We start from the raw sequence: 24,177 nt of genomic DNA on the forward strand, positions 1-24,177 counted from the left end.
CATACTCACTAGTCCAGTTTCACAGCCTTGTTGTGTTTACAAGCACTCTTGCAAACTATTTCATTTATAACCTACAGTTTAGCTTTTTTACTTCTGGTAATAATATTTATGATAAAAAATGTTTTTAAAAAGTTATCTGTATCAAAAGTATCATCTGGCTTTGAATGTCAATATCTAATATATAAGCACTAAAAATCAGCCAATTCACGTATATTATACATGATGAGCACTGACTGTGAAGTGAATAACACTGATTATCTCTTCATCACGGCACCTGTTAGTGGGTGGATATATTAGGCAGCAAGTGAACATTTTGTCCTCAAAGTTGATGTGTTAGAAGCAGGAGAAATGGGCAAGAGTAAAGATTTGAGTGAGTTTGACAAGGACCAAATTGTGATGGCTAGACGACTGAGTCAGAGCATCTCCAAAACTGCAGCTCTTGTGGGGTGTTCCCGGTCTGCAGTGGTCAGTATCTATCAAAAGTGGTCCAAGTAAGGAACAGTGGTGAACCGGCGACAGGGTCATGGGCGGCCGAGACTCACTGATGCTCCTGTAGCTTAAATTGCTCAAGAAGTTAATGCTGGTTCTGATAGAAAGGAGTCAGAATACACAGTGTATCACAGTTTGTTGCGTATGGAGCTGCATAGCTGCAGACCAGTCAGGGTGCCCATGCTGACCCCTGTCCACCACCGAAAGAGCCAACAGTGGACACGTGAGTATCAGAACTGGACCCCGGAGCAATGGAAGAAGGTGGCCTGGTCTGATGAATCACGTTTTCTTTTACATCGCGTGGATCACATGGCGCCAGGATGCACTATGAGAAGAAGGCAAGCTGGCGGAGGCAGTGTGATGCATTGGGCAATGTTCTGCTGGGAAACGTCTCGGGTTACGTCTGTAACCCTGGTTCCCTGAATAAGGGAACGAGACGCTGCGTAGTCGCTTTGGGAACGCCTCTGCGCGTTTTGTCTTGAAGCACTCGTGAAATCGAACCAATAGTGTGACGGGACGTCAGTGCGGGTGACGTCACGGACCAGGAAGCTATAAAGCACTCCTGAGAACAAAGAACGCCAGCTTCTGATATGGATGAAGCAGACGCTCACAGGCGTGCAGGGAGTATGGCTAAGCTACGCAGCGTCTCGTTCCCTTATTCAGGGAACCAGGGTTACAGACGTAACCCGAGACGTTCCCTTTCATGGGAACATCGACGCTGCGTAGTCGCTTTGGGAACGCTATCCCAACTAGGCCATAAGACCAAGTGCCTGTCTGTTATCTTACGACGAGAGCACCGAGGACCCTGGAGTGGAGCCCAAATCAAGGTTATACAACCTAATGAAGGTATGCTGAGATGACCACCCAGCCGCATCACATATCTCGTTAATGGGAACCCCCGAGATCAAAGCCTTTGAGGCAGCCATACCCCTAGTAGAGTGTGCCCGGACAGCCAAAGGTGAAAGCTGCCCGTATGACTCATGGGCAAGAGAGATGGCCTCGACCACCCACTTGCTCATTCTTCCTGATCCGGATTAATCAAAGGAGGAGGACAAAAGGCCTGCAGTACAATCGGTCCTGGGACGTTGGTGGGGACCTTGGATTTATAACCAGGTCTAAGATGAAGGAAAGCCCTGAACATACCAGGCGCAAATTCCAAACATGAGGGAGCAACCGAAAGTGCTTGAAGATCTCCAATTCTTTGAGAGATGATATTGCCAACAGGTGGACAGTTTTAAGACAGAGGAATCTTCCAGACACCTCCTCTAATGGTTCAAAGGGAGCCTCAGCTAACCCTTCCAACACAATAGCCCAGTCCCAGACCGGAGTTTTGTACGCACAGAAGGCCTCAGCCTCTGGGTACCACAGAGAAAGCGTATAAATGGGGAGTCTCTTCCACAGAAGAGTCCCCCAACAAAGCATGATAAGTGGAAATAGCCACTATATAAACCTTCAAGGTAGAAGGAGATAAACCATCCAAGTTTTATACTTGGTGAAATTGCAGCACAAGACTGATAGAAGAGTGGAACAGGTCCAGCTGACGTTGTCTACAGCAAGTAGAAAACAACTTCCATTTATTTGTCTGTATAGCTTTCTCGTGGAAGGAGCTCTGGAGTGTAGTATAGTCTCGACAACCTCAGTTGGGAGACCGGATTCTATGAGCCTAGCCCCCTCAGAGGCCAGGCTCAGAGTTTCCACAACTCCAGGCGGGGGTAAATTATCATGCCGCCCACTTGAGACAGAAAGTTCTGTCTGATAGGGATCTCCATGAGGAGCAGTGTAGAAGAGACACTAGGTCTACAAATCAAACTCGGGTTGGCCGGAACGGGGCTATCAGTATGAGATAGACCGTCTCTAGGCAAACCCTCTCCAGAACTCCTGGGAACAGAGCGATCAGGGAAATAGTGTGTACAGACGTAACCTCTGCCACGTCTGCACCATGGCATCCAACCCCAGAGGGGTGGATTAGTCAGAGAGCACCACAGTGGGCAAAGAGATGTTCTTTCGAAGCAAATAGGTCAATTTCTGCACGACCAAAGTTCTCAAATGAGCTCCACCACCTCAGGGTGGAGACTCCATTCCCCGGGCCTCGGCCCCTGCCTCAACAGGATGTCTGCCCCCACATTTTGATGCCCCGGGATAAGTGCTGCTCTCAGGGAGAGGAGCTTCCCCAGGGCCAACAAGAGGATCTGATGGGCTAATCTGCACAACTGGCGAGGCCTCAGACCCCCTGATGGTTGATATGAGAGACCACTGACACGTTGTCTGTGCGAACCAACACATAGTGGCGACCCTTTTCTCTGGGTTTTCTTTGAGTACTCAAAATACCGCCATCATTTCCAGATGATTTATGTGCCAGGAAAGTAGATGGTCCTCCCAAAGACCCTGAGCCAAGCGACCACTCATGATCGCCCCCCAGCCTGTGAGGGAGCATCTGTCGTTAGCATTACACGACGACAAGGAGCCCCCAACACAGGTCCCTGGGACAGGAACCAAGGCTTCTTCCACATGACTAAGGCACGAAGGCATCGCCGCATGACCTTAATCATGCGAAAAGGATTTCTTCTCTGAGAAAACCCCTTGGTCCTGAGCCACCACTGTAAGGGTCTCATGTGCAGCAGGCCAAAAGGTATCACGTTGGACGCAGCTGCCGTAAGACCCAACAGTCTCTGAAACTGTTTTGCAGTGTGTGACTGGCCTAATTTCACCCCATTCACGGCCGAGAGAATGGAACGCATCAGAGCAGTAGACAGACGTGCCTGCATTGTGATGGAATCCCAGACTACCCCTTTTAGATAGTTGGTAGTTTAAGCTGGAAGAAGCACACTCTTCTTGGCATTAATTCCAGCCCTAGCCTTCTGATGTGAGACAGAACAACATCTCGATGTTGGACTGCTATATGCTCAAACTGAGCTAAATTCAACCAATTGCTGATATAATTCACCACGCGAATGCCCTGGAGTCTCAGAGGAGCCAGAGCTGCATCCACGCATTTTGTGAAGGTGTGGGGTGAAAGAGCTAGGCAGAAAGGAAGAACCCTGTATTGATAAGTTTCGCCCCCGAAAGCAAATCTGAGGAACCTCCTGTGCTGAGGATGGATGGATACATGAAAGTACCTCCAACCCTCTCGGACCTTGGAACAAAGTACAGACTGTAAAACCCTGACAGCTTGCCGGGAGGAGAAACCCCTTCTATGGCTCCTTTTTGCGAGAGCGTCAGAACTATGTGTTCCAATACCAGAGACTGCAAGGGGTCCACCACTATAGGGAAGACCCTGTTAAATTGGGGCGGGCGAGACCCGAATTCTGTAACCCTTTTCTATTGTGAGCAGTACCCATTGAGAAATACTTGGAAGTTTCCATCTACCAGAAATCTACTAAGGGAACCAGTCTCTCAAGACTGGCCTCTGGAGTTTTTTTTTTTTTTTGAGCATTTGACTCAGCGCCCTGAAGCGGCGAACCGGCAGGGAACAACCGAATCAAATGTTAACCGGCCCTCCTCAGAAGGTCAGTAGAGACTGCTGCGCCCTGAAGCACACGAGGTGGCAGGGTTGGCAGAACGGCCCCCTGAGGGCACCGAGGAGGGGCGGATACCATATAGTGTGGTAAAGAACCCTCTTCGGAAGGGGGCTACCCTCGATTGTCCCATGCCACTGGCGTCAGGACCTTTTCGAAGCCTTCTTGGTGATAATAACAGTCCGCAGATTCCACAAAGACTTCAGCTGTGTTGCCTGTCCCGGTCCCCAAGCTTTCTGCGGGGGAGCACGGGTGGCGACACTTTTTTTTTTTTTTTTTGAATGAACGGTCAGACCAGTGCCCTGAAATGGCGAACCGGCAGGTAACAACTGAACTGACCACTCTATGACCCTCCTTTCCTTGGAGGATCACTGGAAACCGCTGCGCCCTGAAGCACACGAGGTGGCAGGGTTGGCAGACCGGCCTCTTTTCTTTTTAAATTCCTCAGAATTTAATGTATTCAATATTTCATTTAATTCTCAAATTAAATGCAGCCAAAAACAAACAGTCAAAAATGACAGGCTGAATATATTAGAATACAAAAAGAATTATAGCTCGAAATAGTTTGCAATATTATAGGGAAAGAGAGAAAGGGAACTCCCGTCTACTCAGTTCCCTCCAAATATATATAAACGTATATATATATAAACATATATATAAAATATATTACGGGCACGATATCTATGCGCAGCCTCGGCAAACGCGAGATCCGAGCCGTATATTCTTTATTGCGGACTCAATCTGCGCGCTGCCTTGGCAAACGCGAGATCCGAGCTATATGTTCTTTATTGCAGGCTTAATCCACGCGCTGCCGCGGCAAACGCGAGATTCGAGCCTTGCGTTAGACTTTTATTCCCTCGAGAATAAAGCCAACAGGAGTGGAGCTAAAAACTCTCGCTAGTGCATACTTCTCTTTACACTTCGGGACATTTTTATGAATGAACACTGTCAGCTGTGAACTGATGTGCATGCTCCACTCTCAGCAAACAAAACATCGTGTGCATCCTTACTCGTTTTGTAGTATAGCACTGGAAGGAACGCAACTCAAACTGCTGTTCACTTTCTTTATATATACAAATATATCTTCAATATTTGCAAGTTGACAAATTCAGAAAGATATTTAACTTCTCAGTTAAATCGAGAAAATAATCAGACAAGTATTTCACGGTCTGAATATTAAACAAAATAATCATGGCTTTCAAACACAACTGATTTGTTTTTGATGTTAGAATAAACGTGTGATTTTGAAACACGATATGTGTGTGAGGTGGCGAGTCCTCAAATCAATATCACAATATCCACCTCCTCAGAGCTGGACATGTGAAGTACCGGTGCCTCAACCCGGGGGAAGAAACCGCAGAGCGTGCTTCCACCTGGGAGACGGCACTGAAACTGGCAGGTAAGGGCAGAGAAAGGGCAGCACCCGTCTCTAACCCCTCTGCCAAATTCATCTGCGAACTCCATGATCTGAGCCGCCGCTCTGCCTCGGCAGATGCGCGGGACCCGACCACGAAGAACGCGAGCCGCGGCACCTTCCTCAGAGAGCGCCCGGCGGGAGTGGAGAGGTTTTATATTACAATGCTCGCAAACAACCCCCTCGAGGGCCGCCTGAGCATGCTCCGCTCCCAGACAAACAACACAGAGCTTGTGTGTATCCCCACCCGTGAAGTAATGAAAGTAGGGAAACACACGGTCTGATGCTGTTTGCTCGCCATTATAGTGTCTTTTATATACATATATATGTGGTGTAATACTGATACTCTTGTTCTCAAACAAAAGAGATCGCTTCTGTATATGTAAATGACAGACAACACCAAATAAGACACACGATGACACAGAGCGCTGCTGAAGACACAGAAGCTGGCGTTCTTTGTTCTCAGGAGTGCTTTATAGCTTCCTGGTCCGTGACGTCACCCGCACTGACGTCCCGTCACACTATTGGTTCGATTTCACGAGTGCTTCAAGACAAAACGCGCAGAGGCGTTCCCAAAGCGACTACGCAGCGTCGATGTTCCCATGAAAGGGAACCTTGGGTCCTGCCATCCATGTGGATGTTACTTTGACACGTACCACCTACCTAAGCATTGTTGAGACCATGTACACCCTTTCATGGAAACGGTATTCCCTGGTGGCTGTGGCCTCTTTCAGCAGGATAATGCTCCTGCCACAAAGCAAAAATGGTTCAGGAATGGTTTGAGGAGCACAACGACAAGTTTGAGGTGTTGACTTGGCCTCCAAATTCCCCAGATCTCAATCCAATCGAGCATCTGTGGGATGTGCTGAACAAACAAGTCCAATCCATGGAGGGTCCACCTCACAACTTACAGGACTTAAAGGATCTGCTGCTAACATCTTGGTGCAGATACCACAGCACACCTTCAGGGGTCTAGAGGAGTCCATGCCTCGACGGGTCAGGGCTGTTTTGGCAGCAAAAGGTGACCAACACAATATTAGGAAGGTGCTCATAATGTTATGCCTAATCGTGTATGTTGGAATAATCACTTATATTCCTGTCAGATTTGGGCAAACAAGCTAGTTAAAGTCAGTACATAGATAATAAAAAGAGGTCATCTGTCAACTGATGGCATGTCAGCTTTGTTGATTATAATGGTGATCTAGGTTTATTATAAATAGGAAATAGGAAAACAGATCTGGTGCTCTCTGTGTCTTCTTAAAAGCTCACCATAAACAGATATAAGCAAGGCCAAATTAAGTCAATGTCATTGAAACTGATCAGACTAAACAAGCAGAGCGAAAGAACGTGTGCTTCAGGTCAAAGCCTTCTGGGAAACAGAATGACCACTTAGAGAAACCAAACAGCGATACGTCCTATCAGAAACACGCAACAGCTGCACACAGCCTGTGCTGGGACTCAGATTTCATTCAAATCTTCATCTTCATCTGCTATTTTTATGAATAAAAAAAAAGTTAAGTATAAAAGGCTAAAAGCTCCAAATGAAGAATATTTTTATGACAATAAAAAAAGTATTTTTCCTTATTAAATACTGACATTGTTTGTGTAAAAAGAAATGGTGTAAGTATGTTTAAAGGATAATGTAAATATAAATACACGTTGCACGTTTTTGTCACTTATGGACAAAAATTTATGCAGATCAGGCCTTCTGCATTTTCCCCTGCCACAGTACCATGTGGGCTTTTTACACCAAATATTTTCACTTAATCAACAGTTTCTGAGAAACTATTTATTATCCTTCAACAAAACTGTAAATCATACATACAGTATATGCAATATTTTAAAGGGATTCACATAAGACACCATATCAACAAACAATTCTCATAATTGAAAAATGATTACATGTTGGATCAAATTACCTCTAAATTCAATCTTCTGTTACTGTTCGTAAAAAATATTGTATTATTCTTTCCTCAGTGGAACTTTAGCATCATAGTATATTGGTCCATTTTTTCATGCTTTGCAAGTAGAGTAACATCAAGAATCTAAAAATCTTCGATTAATTAAATCCTTCCGTCTACAGTAATGGACAAAAGTGATGTCCTGCCTAGGAAAATTGACATTGTCACCCTTTATTCAATTATTATTAACAATGTGTTAAAGATTTTGTAAGCATATTGCATAGTTGTGCTTGGAGTCGTTTTATTTGTGATAATAGCACAATGAAACATGCCAAATTGTGCGACATCATTTTTGGCCAGACTGTCATACAAAGAAATGAAAAACACTTGCAAAAACAAGAGAGAAGCAATGAAATATTAATAACTGATTACGTTGTAGTCAATGCATGCATTTTCCTGTGAGCTTTTTCTTTTGCATAGTAAAATAAAACCTGTAGCTTGCTTTTTTTACCAAATAATTTTGTCAGATAAATACATTAACCAAATTTAGTGTTTTGCTCTTCTTTATATATAAAATAATAATAATAATAATAATAATATATATATATATAAATATATATATATATATATATATATATATATATATATATATATATATACACACACACACATGATCCATCAGAAATCATTCTAATATGTCAATTTGCTGCTCAAGAAACATTTATTGTTTACAATTGTACAAAATATGTATGTACAATATTTTTTTTTCAGGATTCTTTGATGAATAGAAAGTTTTATATAATTAAATATAATATAAAATGTTACTGAAATCTAATCTTTTGTAACATTATAAATGTCTTTACTGTCACCTTTGATTGATTTAATGCATCCTTGCTGAATAAAAGTATTAATTTCTTTAATTTCTTTTCAAAAAACTAAAACTAAAAATTCTTACTGACCCCAAACTTTTGAACGGTAGTGTAAAATGTTACAAAAGCTTTGTATTTTAGATAAATTCTGTTCTTTTGAACTTTCTATTCATCAAGGAATCCTGAAAAAAAAGTACACAACTGTTTTCAACATTGATAATAATAACAAATATTTCTTGAGGAACTAATCATCATATTAGAATGATTTCTGAAGGATCATGACTGGAGTAATGATGCTGAAAATTTAGCTTTGCCAACACGAGAATAAATGACTTTGTAAAATATATTCAAATAGAAAACAGTTATTTTAAATTGTAATCATTGTAAATTGTAATCATATATATATATATATATATATATATATATATATATATATAAATATATTTATCCTCATGTGTTGATGGTTAAATCGAGGGTCATTAAAAACAAATATTCCTTCTGGACATCACTTTTGCCTACTACCGGTACACTTTACTACAGAAAGTCCTCCAGCTGGGACTCAAACCGAGGACATATTGAATGAAAATGTGATGCTACAGAAAGAAATGCAGAACTGCAAGGATTACCTGAACACACTGCAACAATTATTTGCAGACCCTGCAAGACTATCAAGGTACTCAAGGTCTAAGATGCAAATAAAACCACAAAAAAACAGTGATACATACAGACATCTGGGGCCTCGTCCGATCCGTCCGGGCAGTCCTTCTCCCCGTCACACCGCCAGCCTTTGGAGATACACGTCACCTGATCCCTGCAAACAAATTGCTTGGGGCTGCAGGTTTTTGGAGCTACAAAAAAGAAGAGCCAAAACAAATAATGATTAAATGCATATCAGCTATTATTTATTAGGGGAAAAAATGCATATATGTGACACATTTGTGTCCAAAATCAACTGAAATCAGACAGTCTGTATGAATGTTTGTGGTCTGGATAGTGTTTGACAGTGTACGAGGACGTCAAGTGCCACCAGTTTACTGCTAGTTGCTGATGTCTATTTCAAAACAAAATTATCGCAGCCAAGCCTATCTGCCCGCCAGACTGTTTTTCCCTAGGCTGGTCATTTCCCCTACAAGGCTGATGTCTGACTCCTGCTTGCTTTACTCTTTCTATTCTGGTCCAATAGAGTTAAAAAAGAACTATTATAATAAATGTCAAACATTTTTAATCAACTGCTTTCTGTCACAACAGGTCAGAGAAGATGTAGAGCAGGGGATCTATTTGCTGCAATATAACTTATAACTTAACACAAAAACAAAGAAGATAATCCAAATGCAAGGAAAGTGACAGCTTTGTAAAACAAAAATAATACCGAAAGACACAACATTCTCACAAAGAGAGAATCAAACTGATACAGGTCCAGTGTGTAATATTTAGGAGGATCTATTGACAGAAATGCAATATAATATACAAACCCGATTATACAAATTGTGAATAAAAAAGGAATGCAATAACTTACAAATCTCATAAACTTATATTTTATTCACAATAGAATATAGATAACATGTCAAATGTTGAAAGTGAGACATTTTGAAATGTCATGCCAAATATTGGCTCATTTTGGATTTCATGAGAGCTACACATTCCAAAAAAGTTGGGACAGGTAGCAATAAGAGGCCGGAAAAGTTATATGTACATACAGTACAGTCCAAAAGTTTGGAACCACTAAGATTTTTAATGTTTTTAAAAGAAGTTTCGTCTGCTCACCAAGGCTACATTTATTTAATTAAAAATACAGTAAAAAACAGTAATATTGTGAAATATTATTACAATTTAAAATAACTGTGTACTATTTAAATATATTTGACAAAGTAATTTATTCCTGTGATGCAAAGCTGAATTTTCAGCATCGTCACTCCAGTCTTCAGTGTCACATGATCCTTCAGAAATCATTCTAATATGCTGATTTGCTGCTCAATAAACATTTATGATTATTTTCAATGTTGAAAACAGTTGTGTACTTTTTTTTTCAGGATTCCTTGATGAATAGAAAGTTCAAAAGAACAGCATTTATCTGAAATACAAAGCTTCTGTAGCATTATACACTACCGTTCAAAAGTCTGGGGTCAGTAAGAATTTTTATTTTTATTTTTTTGAAAAGAAATTAAAGAAATTAATACTTTTATTCAGCAAGGATGCATTAAATCAATCAAAAGTGGCAGTAAAGACATTTATAATGTTACAAAAGATTAGATTTCAGATAAACACTGTTCTTTTGAACTTTCTATTCATCAAATAATCCTGAAAAAAAATATTGTACACAAATATTTTGTACAATTGTACACATTAAATGTTTCTTGAGCAGCAGATCAGCATATTAGAATGATTTCTGAAGGATCATGTGACACTGAAGACTGGAGTAATGATGCTGAAAATTCAGCTTTGCCAACACAAGAATAAATTACTTTGTGAAATATATTCAAATAGAAAACAGTTATTTTAAATTGTAATAATATTTCACAATATTACTGTTTTTTACTGTATTTTTAATTAAATAAATGTAGCCTTGGTGAGCAGACAAAACTTCTTTTAAACACATTAAAAATCTTAGTGGTTCCAAACTTTTGGACTGTACTGTATAAGGAACAGCTGGAGGACCAATTTGCAACTTATTAGGTCAATTGGCAACATGATTGAGTATAAAAAGAGCCTCTCAGAGTGGCAGTGTCTCTCAGAAGTCAAGATGGGCAGAGGATCACCAACTCCTTCAATGCTGTGGTGAAAAATAGTGGAGCAATATCAGAAAGGAGTTTCTCAGAGAAAAATTGCAAAGAGTTTGAAGTTATCATCATCTACAGTGCATAATATCATGCAAAGATTCAGAGAATCTGGAACAATCTCTGTGCATAAGGGTCAAGGCCGGAAAACCATACTGGATGCCCGTGATCTTCGGCCCTTAGACGGCACTGCATCACATACAGGAATGCTACTGTAATGGAAATCACAACATGGGCTCAGGAATACTTCCAGAAAACGGTGTCGGTGAACACAATCCACCGTGCCATTCGCCGTTGCCGGCTAAAACTCTATGGGCCCTATAATACACCCGGCGCAATGCGACGCAAGGCGCAGCGCAAGTGTTTTTGCTAGTTTGCGTCCGGCGCCGTTCGCGTTTTCCCGTTCAGCGCCACGTCCTTAAATTAGTAAATGCATTTGCGCCAGTTAGTGCGCCCATGGGCGTGCTGGTCTAAAAAAGAGGTGTGTTCAGGCGCATTGCCGGCGCATTGCTATTTTAAGGAGCTGAAAATAGACTGCGCCATAGACCAACTCAAACCTGGTCTAAAGTCAATGGCGCAATATTTTTTTGTTAGAGCGCGTTGGTAGAAACTGCGCCTCTGGGCGCGTCCACAGTGTGCGTTGACTTTGCTTATTACACACAGGGATGCGCATCACACAAACATGCCAAATATTAAAAACAAAAGGATTACAGTGTAAAAGAATATTATTGTGTAGTCTACATAAATATAAAAATGTAATGATGTATAGTCATTGCGTGTATTAGAATTAGGCTACCTATTTTCAATTCAGCCTATTACTACTTATAGGCTAATGATGAATGGCTAATTAATTGAACAATCGTGCCAATACACACACATATATATATATTAACTGACTCATCGCGCGGAGCTATTTGAAAGCCTGCATCCAACGCAGACGACTGAAAGATTGACTGGCCACTTAACAGGTAATTTCAGCAAAACATCACTCGTTGAACTCCTCAGTTGAATCGGTGTGTTTAATAAGTCAGTGTATTTTATAATGTCATATAATATATAATTATATAATATATATAATGTTATATCCTGCTTGTCCCGTAGATGATCTGCTCGTGCGCTTTAACTTCGCGCATGAGCAGATCGGTTTCTTCGCTTGAAAAGCATTCTGCTTTTCCGCCAACAAATTCCGCCATGTAAATAGCAATCCGCCATGGCGCGAGCGCATCTCGCTCTTAAAGGGAATGGGAGATGACACTCTGATTGGTTTATTGAACATTATGCCCATTACTCATTAAGAGAATAGGGACAACCCATTTCAAAAATGCGCCCCCGCGCACGGACCGTTTTTCCGTCGTTAAAATAGCAAAAGTGGATTTGGGCACGCCCTGAGTGCACCTGCGCAGTGCGCTTTACACTTTGCGTTGAGATCGTTAAAATAGGGCCCTATAGGTCAAAAAAGAAGCCATATCTAAACATGATCCAGAAGCGTAGGCATTTTCTATGGGCCAAGACTCATTTAAAACGGACTGTGACAAAGTGGAAAACTGTTCTGTGGTCAGACGAACCAAAATTTGAAGTTCTTTTTGAAAATCTGGGACGCCATGCCATCCGGACTAAAGAGGACAAGGACAACCCAAGTTGTTATCAGCGCTCAGTTTAGAAGCCTACATCTCTGATGGTATGGGGTTGCATGAGTGTGTGTGGCATGGACAGCTTACACATCTGGAAAGGCACCATCAATGCTGAAAGGTATATCCAAGTTCTAGAACAACATATGATCCCATCCAGATGTCTGGATCCTCTTTCAGGGAAGACCTTGCGTTTTCCAACATGACAATGCCAGACCACATACTGCATCAATTACAACATCATGGCTGCGTAGAAGAAGGTTCCGGGTACTGAAATGGCCAGCCTGCAGTCCAGATCATTCACCCATAGAAAACATTTGGCGCATCATAAAGAGGAAGATGCAACAAAGAAGACCTAAGGCAGTTGGGCAACTAGAAGCCTGTATTAGACAAGAATGGGACAACATTCAGAAATCATGACAACCAAGGAAACAGGAAAAAGAGAAACCAGGAAATACGGGACGAAATAATCTTCAAACCAACTAATCACATACTAAGTAGGTACTATATTTGAATTTGAATTTATTCCGCAACTGTTAAAAAAGTATGTTCTATATAGTATGAATGTGGGTAGTATGAATGAAATTCGGACATACTACATCCGCCATGTTGTTACTGTCACATGACCTACGAGTGTTGGTTGCGTCGCTTCACTTCCATTCATAAATCCTCTACTGTGACCTCATGGGATAGTAAAGTGTCCTTCAAATGTGCACTTCAGAATCTCTGAGGAAGTAGTAGGTCATCCTGGGAATTTTCACCTACTGTTTTCCAGTACTATGTATTCAGACATACCACTCTTTTGGTTTACTGTTTTTCACATACTATATGGTTGGAAAGTATTCAATTTCAGACACAATGGAGTGAGTCTCTGAACACAAACACCCATGGAGATTTGAAGAAAGACTGTAGAAAGACATGCACACAATTTAGTAAATCAAGGGAACGAAATAGTAAATCGTGCACGATTGAACAAATCGAGGGAATGAATCAGTAAATTGTGCACACGATTTAGCAAATTGAGGGAACGAAATAGTAAATCGTGCTCATGATTTAGAAAATCGAGGGAACGAATCAGTAAATCATCTGTACGATTGAACAAATCGAGGGAAACTAATCAGTAAATCATCTGTACGATTTAGCAAATCGAGGGAATGAATCAGTAAATCATCTGCACGATTTAGTAAATTGAGGGAACAAATCAGTAAATCGTCTGTATGATTTAGCAAATCGAGGGAATGAAATGCTAAATTGTGCGCATGATTTAGCATATCGAGGGAACGAATCAGTAAATCATCTGTACGACTGAACAAATCAATGGAACGAATCAGTAAATCATCTGTACGATTCAGCAAATCGAGGGAACGAATTAGTAAATCGTCTGTATGATTTAGCAAATCGAGGGAACAAAATGGTAAACTGTGTGCATGATTTAGCAAATCGAGGGAATGAATCAGTAAATCGCCTGTACGATTGAACAAATTGAGGGAACGAATTAGTAAATCATCTGTACGATTTAGCAAATCGAGGGAAGGAAATGGTAAATTGTGCACATGATTTAGCAAATCGAGGGAACGAATCAGTAAATCATCTGTACGATTGAACAAATCGAGGGAACGAATCAGTAAATCATCTGTACGATTTAGCAAATCGAGGGAACGAATCAGTAAATCATCTGTACGATTTAGCAAATCGAGGGAACAAAATGGTAAATCGAGCGCATGATTGAGCAAATCGAGGGAACAAATTAGTAAATTGTGCACAAGATTTAACAAATTGAGAGAACGTAATGGTAAATTGCACGATTGAACAAATCGAGGGAATGAAATGGTAAATTGTGCGCATTATTTAGCAAATCAATGGGATGAAATAGTAGTAAATCGTGTGCATGATTTAGCAAATCAAGAGAACAAATTAATTAATTGTGCGCACGATTGAGCAAATCGAATCTGAAAAAAGTGATTCCAACGATATTGTTTCTCTGTGGACTCTGCTATTCTTTTATTTATTTAGAACGATATTTAGAACTATATTTTTATTGTTATCATTATAGTTATTTTCCTTGGTGTGAACGGGCCTTTACACAATTTGATTGAATATTGACTCATTTGTAATTTCTCGTAGGCCTACATGTAAGTTTTAGTTAAAAAAAAAAAATGTCTCCCAACTAATGCCCTCTTATTTGGTAACTACATTACTATAATATTACAGGTTAAAATTGAAAACAGCTAAAACTATTATATTCAACTGCTACTGCTAACTTTCCTAAGGTAAAAGCAATAAGTGGTATGTTCACAAGTTTTACTGACGTCTTAAGTGATTACATGTGAAATAATACACTTTAGTATTTCAGCATACCTTCTGTTCTGATGTTCATTCATGTTCATTTCCTGTAACTTGTATTACTACAAGCGATCTGTCACAGCGATCTGTCACATCACATTTCAGCGTCAAATTGGCATTTATTGTTTAAATTTCGTGATAAACTGGACATAATTTGAAAGCTAAGACTTTGCTTCTTATCAGAAGTAGCAAAGCACAAAGCTCTTTGCTATTTTTGAATGTGAAGGGAATATTTGGTGAAGAGAAAACCCGCGTACTTGGCAACCCAGGCTTGAATCTACGGGTGATTCATAGGGTCAAATAGAACATGCATTAATGTCGCTATTTTTTAAACTGCTTTAAAGTGAGATTGCATCAATACCTGGTCTACAGTTCTGTCTGTGCAATTTTTTGAATTGTTTTGTTCATGAGTTAATTTTCTACAGTATCAGTGACACATTCAACTGAAAACCCCAGCAGTGATTTATAAAGATGTCTCAATTACAAATCTATATTAGTGAATATAGGATGTTGTGTTTTTGCTAATAAATAAGACTCTACAAGACATTTGTCACTTTTTGATATTTGTAGTCTGCAACAAAATGCCCTGCATTGCAGTAAACTCACACCTCTTCTTAAGATGTAATCTTTATTTGAAATAGTATCTTTTGTAACATTATAAATGTCTTTCAGTTTTGATCAATTTATTGTCCATTTATTTCTTTAAAAATATACAAAGATGTGGTAACACTTTAGAATAACTCACGCTATGAAGCATTAGTTAAGCATTAGTAAATAGTTAATTCATCATTTATAAAACATTAATAGACATTAGTAAGCCATTTATAAATACAGCTATAAATGCTTTGTTCTTGATTTATAAGCATATCTATAATGAGTTTAATAATTGTATTTTCATACTTTATTAATGATCGTTTTATCATTTCTAAATTATGTATTACATTATTCACAAACCAGTAATTTAGGAGTTGTCAGTGGTTCATAAGATCATTTAGGATGTGTAAGTAAATGATTAATAAAATATTTAAGTGTACATTTATGCATCTTATTATTTAGACATATAGTATTAGTTACTCAGTGTGTTAATAAATGCTTTATTAACATATTCCTAGTGTCAAAACTACCTCGGTACTAACTTTAAAACATTAGAGAACAGCAATGCAGAAGATCACTGAACCTTTAAATCTAATTTATAAAAGCTTTATAAAGCATAAATAGTCCTCACTTTAGATGAGCTCACAAATATAGCTAACTGACCACTTCTAAATGTTTTATAATTATCTGAATTAAGCATGAATTGCAGTAGGAATATGTGTTAATAAAACATTTACTTACAAACTAAGTAACTATTACTATGTGTCTAAATAATAAGATGTATAAATAAATGTTTAAATAGTTTATTAATCATTTACTTACACTTACTAAATGAACTACTGACAACTCCCAAATAACTGGTTTGTAAATAATGTAATACTTAATTTAGAAATGATAAATTGATTATTAATAAAGTATGAAAATACAATTATTAAACACATTATAGATATGCTTATAAATCAAGAATAAAGCAATTATAGCTGTATTTATAAACCACTTACTAATGTCTATTAATGCTTTATAAGTGATGAATTAACTATTAACTAATGCCTAATTAATGCTTCATAGTGTGCAGTTATTATAAAGTGTTACCAAATATATTTCTGACCACAAACTTTTGAACAGTAGTGTACAGCCATTTTGCATTTTACATTTGAAATAGAAAAAAGCAACATTTCAAATGAACACACACACACACACACACACACACACACTCACACAAAAAATGAGCTATTATTTGTTGACATGTCAAGAAACACGTTGACATGTCAGCTTCATAAGTCAGGGAGGAGAATGCACTTAGTTCTCAACCAGTTTTCTTTAAGTGCACATCGACATGACAGAAGACTGAGCAAGCTGCGAGCTTCAGTATTGTATGTACCCTTGAATTTAGAAAACATTCCTGAGTTAAGATTTCTAGAAAACCCAGACTGACTCAGTAACAAAAAAATTGTTTTGCAGACTGACATGAAAGATGCCAAGCACCCAGTCACGTATATTTGTAATATATTGTAAAATAATGATTCATCTCAGAGTTGGTTAGGTTCAAGGTTTAGTACTCATTATTGAAGAAATGTTTGAAATACCTAATGGAGAAAACAAATGGAAAAGGTATTTCCAGGAGCCAGGCCACTGCGAAAGGGGGTTGTGAGTGCTGAGCTCTTTCCCGCTCTCTCCTGACTGTACGTGTTTCGAGTCAGACCAGCGTGCCTTGGCACATCCAGGTCAGTGTTCCCACACCAGTGCCAGTGATGCAATGAGTCTACAGGCCATCAAAGGACATCTTGTTCTGGTTTGGCTGCAGAAGGTGCAAAAATGTGACCGCTTTTCATTGGTTGACTATTTGGAATCAAGTGTGAATTCATTCCAGACCAGATTCTCAAAAGCTCTCTAAAGGCCTCAAGTCTGCTATAGACACAAACATCTAGAAAACTAGAGCTGACTATCAACTGCAACTTCCTCCACAACACTTGAGTTTCCACCATCAGCTCCTGCAGATTTAGTGAGCTCCTACATTATACTATAAAAGAAAAAAACATTATGCAGACTTATGGACAGATTTGGGTTATTTTCGACCAACTCTGGTTGCGTACAATAAGATTTGAGTTTACTATAGATAGGCCTATAATGATTTAAAATACATTAAAGTTGGCATGAATCAGAAGTTATGATGGTCTTTTCTTCTCAATTGTGACGTACAGTATATCCAAGCGAAACAGCTTCTGGAACAAGAACAAATGTAGGACGGGCGGGGCTTGATTTTGTCCGTGGGAAATTGATTGGACGGTTGTGGTTTGCTATTTGTGGATGAGTGACAGGTTGCCCCGCCTGAGATGTCACTGCAAGAGGGAGGGGAAGTTATTCTGAAAAAAGATTATGAGGCACATAAATTTAAAACAATGATGATGATGTGCACGGATAAAACATTTATAATAAATACTGCAATATTCCATAAAAAAAAAAAAAAAAAAAAAAAAAAAAAAAAAAAGAAATGTCCATTTTGATTTCATGGTAAATTTAAAACCTTGCTTATATACAATTAATTGATTTGCAATCAAAATAGTTGATCCAAAATAGACTCAAGTTTAAAAATTGGGAATATTATGAAAATTGTTCAAATGTCTGAAGCTTTTAAGTAAAATGTATAATATGCTGACATTCTGACATGTTTTTTAAAAGGGGTCATGAACTGCGTTGTTTTATTGTTTTATAATGTTCCCTGGGGTGCACTTATAATGTTAGTATGATTTTTAAATCAAAAATTGCCATAATTTAGAAATAAAAGGCATTTTTCCTACCCTGATTTTAGTCCTCTGATTTGACGCTCTGTTTTAAGGGGTGTGTCTGCTGTGAGACTTCAGTGTAAACGCCCACTGCTGTGATTGGCTGACATCTTTGCAATATGAAATAGTTAAATATTACTCTCTCAAAAACTTTTAGAACATTTTTATTATCACAGCTCTCAAGGTTAACTAATCATGAAAAGTGTTGATTATAGCATTACATTTAGATCTATGGCATTATATTTAGATCGTGGCATGAAAGGTTGCAGTAATGAACATTGAGGTCAATCACAGACATGTTGTTGAGCTCATGAAAACAGTGATCTGAACAGTCATTGAAACTCCATTTCCGCACACTAACGAATGCTTTCATCACAACTAACAGAGCAAACGCATCTAAGAGATTCGTTGAATAAAACGGGAGTTCTGGACTCGTGCCAAAATATACTGGACTCGTCACTGATAAACTCGCTCTGTTTGATTGACAGCTCCAGCGATTGTTAAGGCAGCATTCTTTGATCGCTTTCTTTATATAATTGAATCACTGTTTAAATAACTGTTTAATTATTTTCATCCTACTAAGAGAAACAATGTGAAGTTGAGCGTTTAGTCACTGGTTTGATTTACTGACACTGAGACAAAGATCATCTGACTGTACAAGAATCATTAATATCAGATCAGGCATTAGAATGAACACAGTTACTTACATGTTGTTGCATTACTGTTGAGTCCATATCATAAAAGTCTGTTTGCAAAGCCTGCGCCGAAATGCGATTGGTTTACCAAAGAATCCACAGTTTATACAAATAAATAAACTGAGACACTTCACATTGTTGAAAATAATTAACCATATTCCTTGCATTAGGATCCTTTGAAAGGTAATGTTATTTTAGTCCTGTATCGCTCTTCTCTCCTCCTCATCTAACTAACACACCAGTGGGCGGGGCTAACATTGCAATGATGAAGTAGACATTGATTTCTTCTGTGGAGGTGGAGTTTCACCTATCTATAGGCACATTCCAGGATCAATCGTTCAATGGGTCTGGTGTCAATAAAAGCTTTTATTGGACTAACAAGGAAGTTTTCAGTTCTGAAACTTACAGGATATTCTTATAGTATGATGACTTCTCATATATAAGTTGATTTCTTAATTCTGACTCCCTTTAACTTTTCAAAAATGTTAGTGGCAGGAAATAGAAATGAATCCACACATTTTTCAACGGACTCTAGAATGTTGGAATCACTGAGGTCCCATTGATTCTGTTTCTCTTCAAGGTGACCACACTGACACAGTGTTTATTTATTTTTTATATTGTATATATTTACTTAAATAAGTTTGACCAGTGGTTATTTCAGAGCATTCCTGGTCTGCAAAGACATGAAGGGTATCTTTATGTGGGTTTCTGACAGTGAGGGAAAGCGCACACATATACACATACACTACCGCAAAACTGAAAGACCTACTGCTACTATTAAGACATACAGTATATAAACGATGAAGGAACATCTTCAAATTCTATTTTACTATTATTGTCACAGTTCTGGACTCCACACTCTTTTAACACCATCAATGGATTTACTGTTCATTTTTTTCTCTCTTCTGGCTAATTTTATCTCAGCAATTCTAACATTCTTTGCACATACTAACTGAGATACTTGGATCCACACACTGAGGCCCTAGATGGAGTCTGCATACACACTGCTGAAGTCAACTGCAGCTGTAATGGCAGAGGAATAAATGGAAGCATTTACATGGCATCATAAATCAGACACTATAACCAGCAGCAGCCGCCCGACTGCCGGCCAGGAAGAGGAAGTGGTTAGGAGGTTATCTGCCACACTTCACTTAGACTCATCTTTGGAGAGTCTGACTCAATAATGAGGTTAAATAAACCTTCAACAAAAAAAGGTGAAAGTTGTCAACAGTCTCTTTGGTGTATCTTTGATTCTCAGTTATATGCAGTATTAGAATATTCTGACACAGCTCAAATGTTAATATCACACTATAAAGGCCCATAATGATAATGATATAATTATATTTTTTTTTTAAAAACGATTTAAAAATTGGTCTAAACGTAAAAGAATCAGAGTCCACACCACAACTATAATGATAATGAAGCAAAGAAAAGATATTGTTTGAATCACTTTTAGAGTGTTTTTTTTCCAGCTGATGAGTGATAAAAACATTGACAGCCAATCAGAATCCATCCTGCTTTAAAGCTGCGGACGACAAAAGTGCAGCGCAGTTAAAGGAATAGTTCACCCAAAAATGAAAATTGTCAACATTTACTCACCCTCAGGTTGTTCTAGATCTGTATAAATGTCTTTGTTCTGCTGAAAACAAAGGAAGATATTTGGAAGAATGTTTGTAACCAACCAGATCTCGCCCCCCATTTACTACCATAGTATTTATTTTTCCTACTATGGTAGTTAATGCTGGGCGAGATCTGCTTGGTTGCAAAAGTTCTTCCAAATATCTTCCTTTGTGTTCAGCAAAACAAAGATGTTTATACAGATCTGAGGGTGAGTAAATGTTGACAATTTTCATTTTTGGGTGAACTATCCCTTTAATAAACCAAACGCTGATGTGTACTCTAATATAGTTATCATTATACACTGCTCTCCAAAAGTTTGGAAACGCTCTAGAAAAGTGCGGTTTTGGACAATATTGGCATGAATCCTTTTTAATTTGTGATAATTTTGCACTGATAAGGGACAACACAAACTACGAAAACATATTTTATTACATAAACAGTTTGACAATTTTCGATTCATCAAAATATCCAGCATTAGCAGCTATCTGATCTAAACTGGGTTCTGATTGGTTCATTGTATTCTAAACTTAATTGGCAATCAATTGTTGAAGTTATTAAGGTGTGCTGACCCAAAAATCTTTTACAAACCTGGACCAAGTTTTAACCAGTAACCAGCATCACAGCTGGCAAAGGGGCATGTTGACCATTATTATGTAATCAAAATGAAAATTATTATGCTGGTCTTCAATAATAATGTCAAGTTACTGTAATGTATTTGCACAAAAAATGATAAGGATTTATGCTGATATTGTCCAAAACCACACTTTGCCAGGGGTGTTTCCAAACTTTTGGAGGGCAGTGTAGTTATCGTTCTTAGTGTGAGTGGGACTTAACACACATTTCTGATGTCATTAATTATTTATTTGTCAGTATAACTGCATAACAATGTTTAAAATTCTGTCCGTGAAAGTTGAACCACTAAAACTCCACTGGGTTTTATTGATTCCATTTCAGGATAAACAAGCTAAAAGTTTGGGTTTATCTGTACATTTAACTATAAAATTCAATAGCCTATAAAGGGGGGCAATGATATTTCAATGTCATTTATCATATATAAATAAACAATAAATGTTTATGTAGCATTTGTTGTATTAAAATTTACAAAAATTGTGTCCAAACTTGGTTATTCGACACTTTTTTCTTCCTTTTTGGAGATAAACAGGCATAACTGTCATAAAAAATAATGTCACATTTTCAGTTAAATAAAGTTGCAACTTTTATGATGATACCAATATAGATTTCAAGATGTGCTCAGATTTGTTACTGAACACATTTTAAATGTATAATAATGATCATTTTCTTTATGCACAATATAATATTCTTTTTTGTCTTATAATATTGGGCTGACAACATCTTCAGTATGTTGAGGATAAAAGAAAGCAATGTTCATTATGGTAGAACTCGAGCAAAGAGTACATGCAAATAAAAAAAAGCTCTAACTACTGCTGAAAAATAAAGATAGATAGAATTAAGCTAAAGTAAAGTAACCTCATTAAATATAATCAAAGACATTCATCACAGAAGAAACACTGAATTATTCTTGAAGATGAGCAATGATTTCCCCGTCTGGAGTCTCTAAAGTAGGTGAACAGTGAATAACACTGTGAGTAATAGGCTGCAGTTTGCAGACGGCATGCGACTGTAATTACATTACGAATATAGAAAATTGGATCTGAGCAAAGGAAAAGAACAATAAAGGAGAGAATAATAATGTATGAAGAGAACAAATGGAGTGTTGGAGACTTGAGAGCGCAGCGCAGAGGAATGTCACACATGCAATCAATCAGGGTTGTGTGAACTGAGAATGCCTTTTAAATTACAGTTTCATTCCTGAATTTGAACTAAGGAAGAAAACAGGACGCAGAAATCCTATTCACATTAAACCAGGAATTAAAAAGGCCTGCAGTTCATCGACATTCGCATATCTGCTGTGTGTCATTTTAATTAGAAAAAGAAAGTTTACTTGACAAAGCTGAGTGCAACGTTTCTAGTCTTACTGGATATGAGTCTATTTCAAATTCTCATAACTTGTTCTTCCTCTAAAACAGCACTTCTCAAAGTCCGGACTCCGGTCCGGATCCGGACCCGGAGGGGATTCAATCCGGACCCGCCTCCATTTCGTATTTCAACAGCAGTAATTGTGTGTAAGGGATTAAAAGTCTGGATTTCCTACTTTGATAAACGCATGTCAAAATCATTTGTTTAGTGTTTTATGTCTTTTTGGAGATGGTCCGAAATTAAAGCGAAGGCGAGATATTTAAAGTTTTCCTCCGTGATTCAGTTGCCATGACATCCAGTGAGCATATAGGCTACTTTTGATGTAATTGGGCGCGAGTTGCGCGACGCGACACTTCACGCGCAGTAAGCGTTTGAATGGGTGTGGAGCAGTGGTTCTCAACCTGCGGCCCGTCACAAATGTAAATGCGGCCCGCGATATGCCGACCACAATAATAATAATAATAATAAAAAATTAGCATACAATTTATTTTTGTTTTAAAATTTAAATAAAGTGAATTAAAAAAATATAAATGAGCTATAATGCTTTATTTGTCATATAAAATAATTTGGGTGAGCATTTATTATTTTCAGACATCAGCCAATGTAGGCTAATGATGCAATCACACTCAGTTAACGAAACAAACAAAGTGCGCGCTTAGGAAGAGTTCAAACAGTAGCCATTAATTTTGTAAATTTAAGCCTCAAAATGGTCAAATTTGTTATTAAAGGAGAAAAACTAAATGTGGAAGATAAATGAAGGAACACAAGCAAACAAGAAGAGTCGCAGCATCAGCAGTAAAGGTAAGAAGAATGGAAGAATCAGTTTGCTGTTAATGAGCGAGATGGGCATCCTTCCTGTTTGCTCTGTAGTAAAGTAGCCTACTTGATAAGCAAAACCTACAATTTCAAAAGAATGAACTGTGAATTCGATGTGTTTGATTGATGTATTTTAAATCAGTAAAAATAACCGCATCAGCGCACCCGCGGCTGGATGAGCCCAACTCGGCCGCGCGCTGATCCGATGCTGCGCGAGGGATTGCGACATGACAGAAAGCTTGATCTCGTCAGAGATTGTAATTAGCCTACAGTGCACTCATTGTTGTTTGTAAAAAGAGCTGAGTAATATTTGCTTATTAAGGCGTTTATGTGATTGTTTGGTGACTATTGCGATGATGTTGAAGAGAGTCATAAAGTCATACAGAATTAAATAGCAACTTAAAGTGATTGTATATACAGTTTGTGTGTTCATTGAGCATTACTGATTATTATTGTAAAGCTAATGTCAGTAAGTTAGTTTTTATTTGTTATTTATTGTGTGCAACATCTAAGTATAATAATAGTATTATCTGCTAATACCATAACATTAAATCTGATTGGTTTGCATTGGTGACGTCATATGTAAATTATATGCGGACCGTGAGACTTGCACTTGGACCATTGTGCGGCCCACTGGGAAAAAAGTTTGAGAACCACTGCTCTAAAACAACTTTCATTTTCTGGCAATTATTCACATAACTCGAGTCATCAAATAATATCCATTTCAGCATCAGCTCT

At 38.4% G+C, this 24,177-nt stretch overlaps 1 protein-coding gene across 1 annotated transcript in view; it reads right to left on the reverse strand.

Annotated features, from left to right (window-relative positions):
• Window positions 1-24,177, reverse strand: part of lrp1aa (low density lipoprotein receptor-related protein 1Aa) — a 212,171-nt gene that overhangs the window by 162,435 nt on the left and 25,559 nt on the right. The window contains 1 exon segment of the mRNA XM_048172233.1: window positions 8,914-9,036. Within this exon segment, the coding sequence (XP_048028190.1) occupies window positions 8,914-9,036 (123 nt within the window).

Source organism: Megalobrama amblycephala, linkage group LG21, assembly GCF_018812025.1.
Source record: "Megalobrama amblycephala isolate DHTTF-2021 linkage group LG21, ASM1881202v1, whole genome shotgun sequence".
NCBI classification, from domain to species: domain Eukaryota; kingdom Metazoa; phylum Chordata; class Actinopteri; order Cypriniformes; family Xenocyprididae; genus Megalobrama; species Megalobrama amblycephala.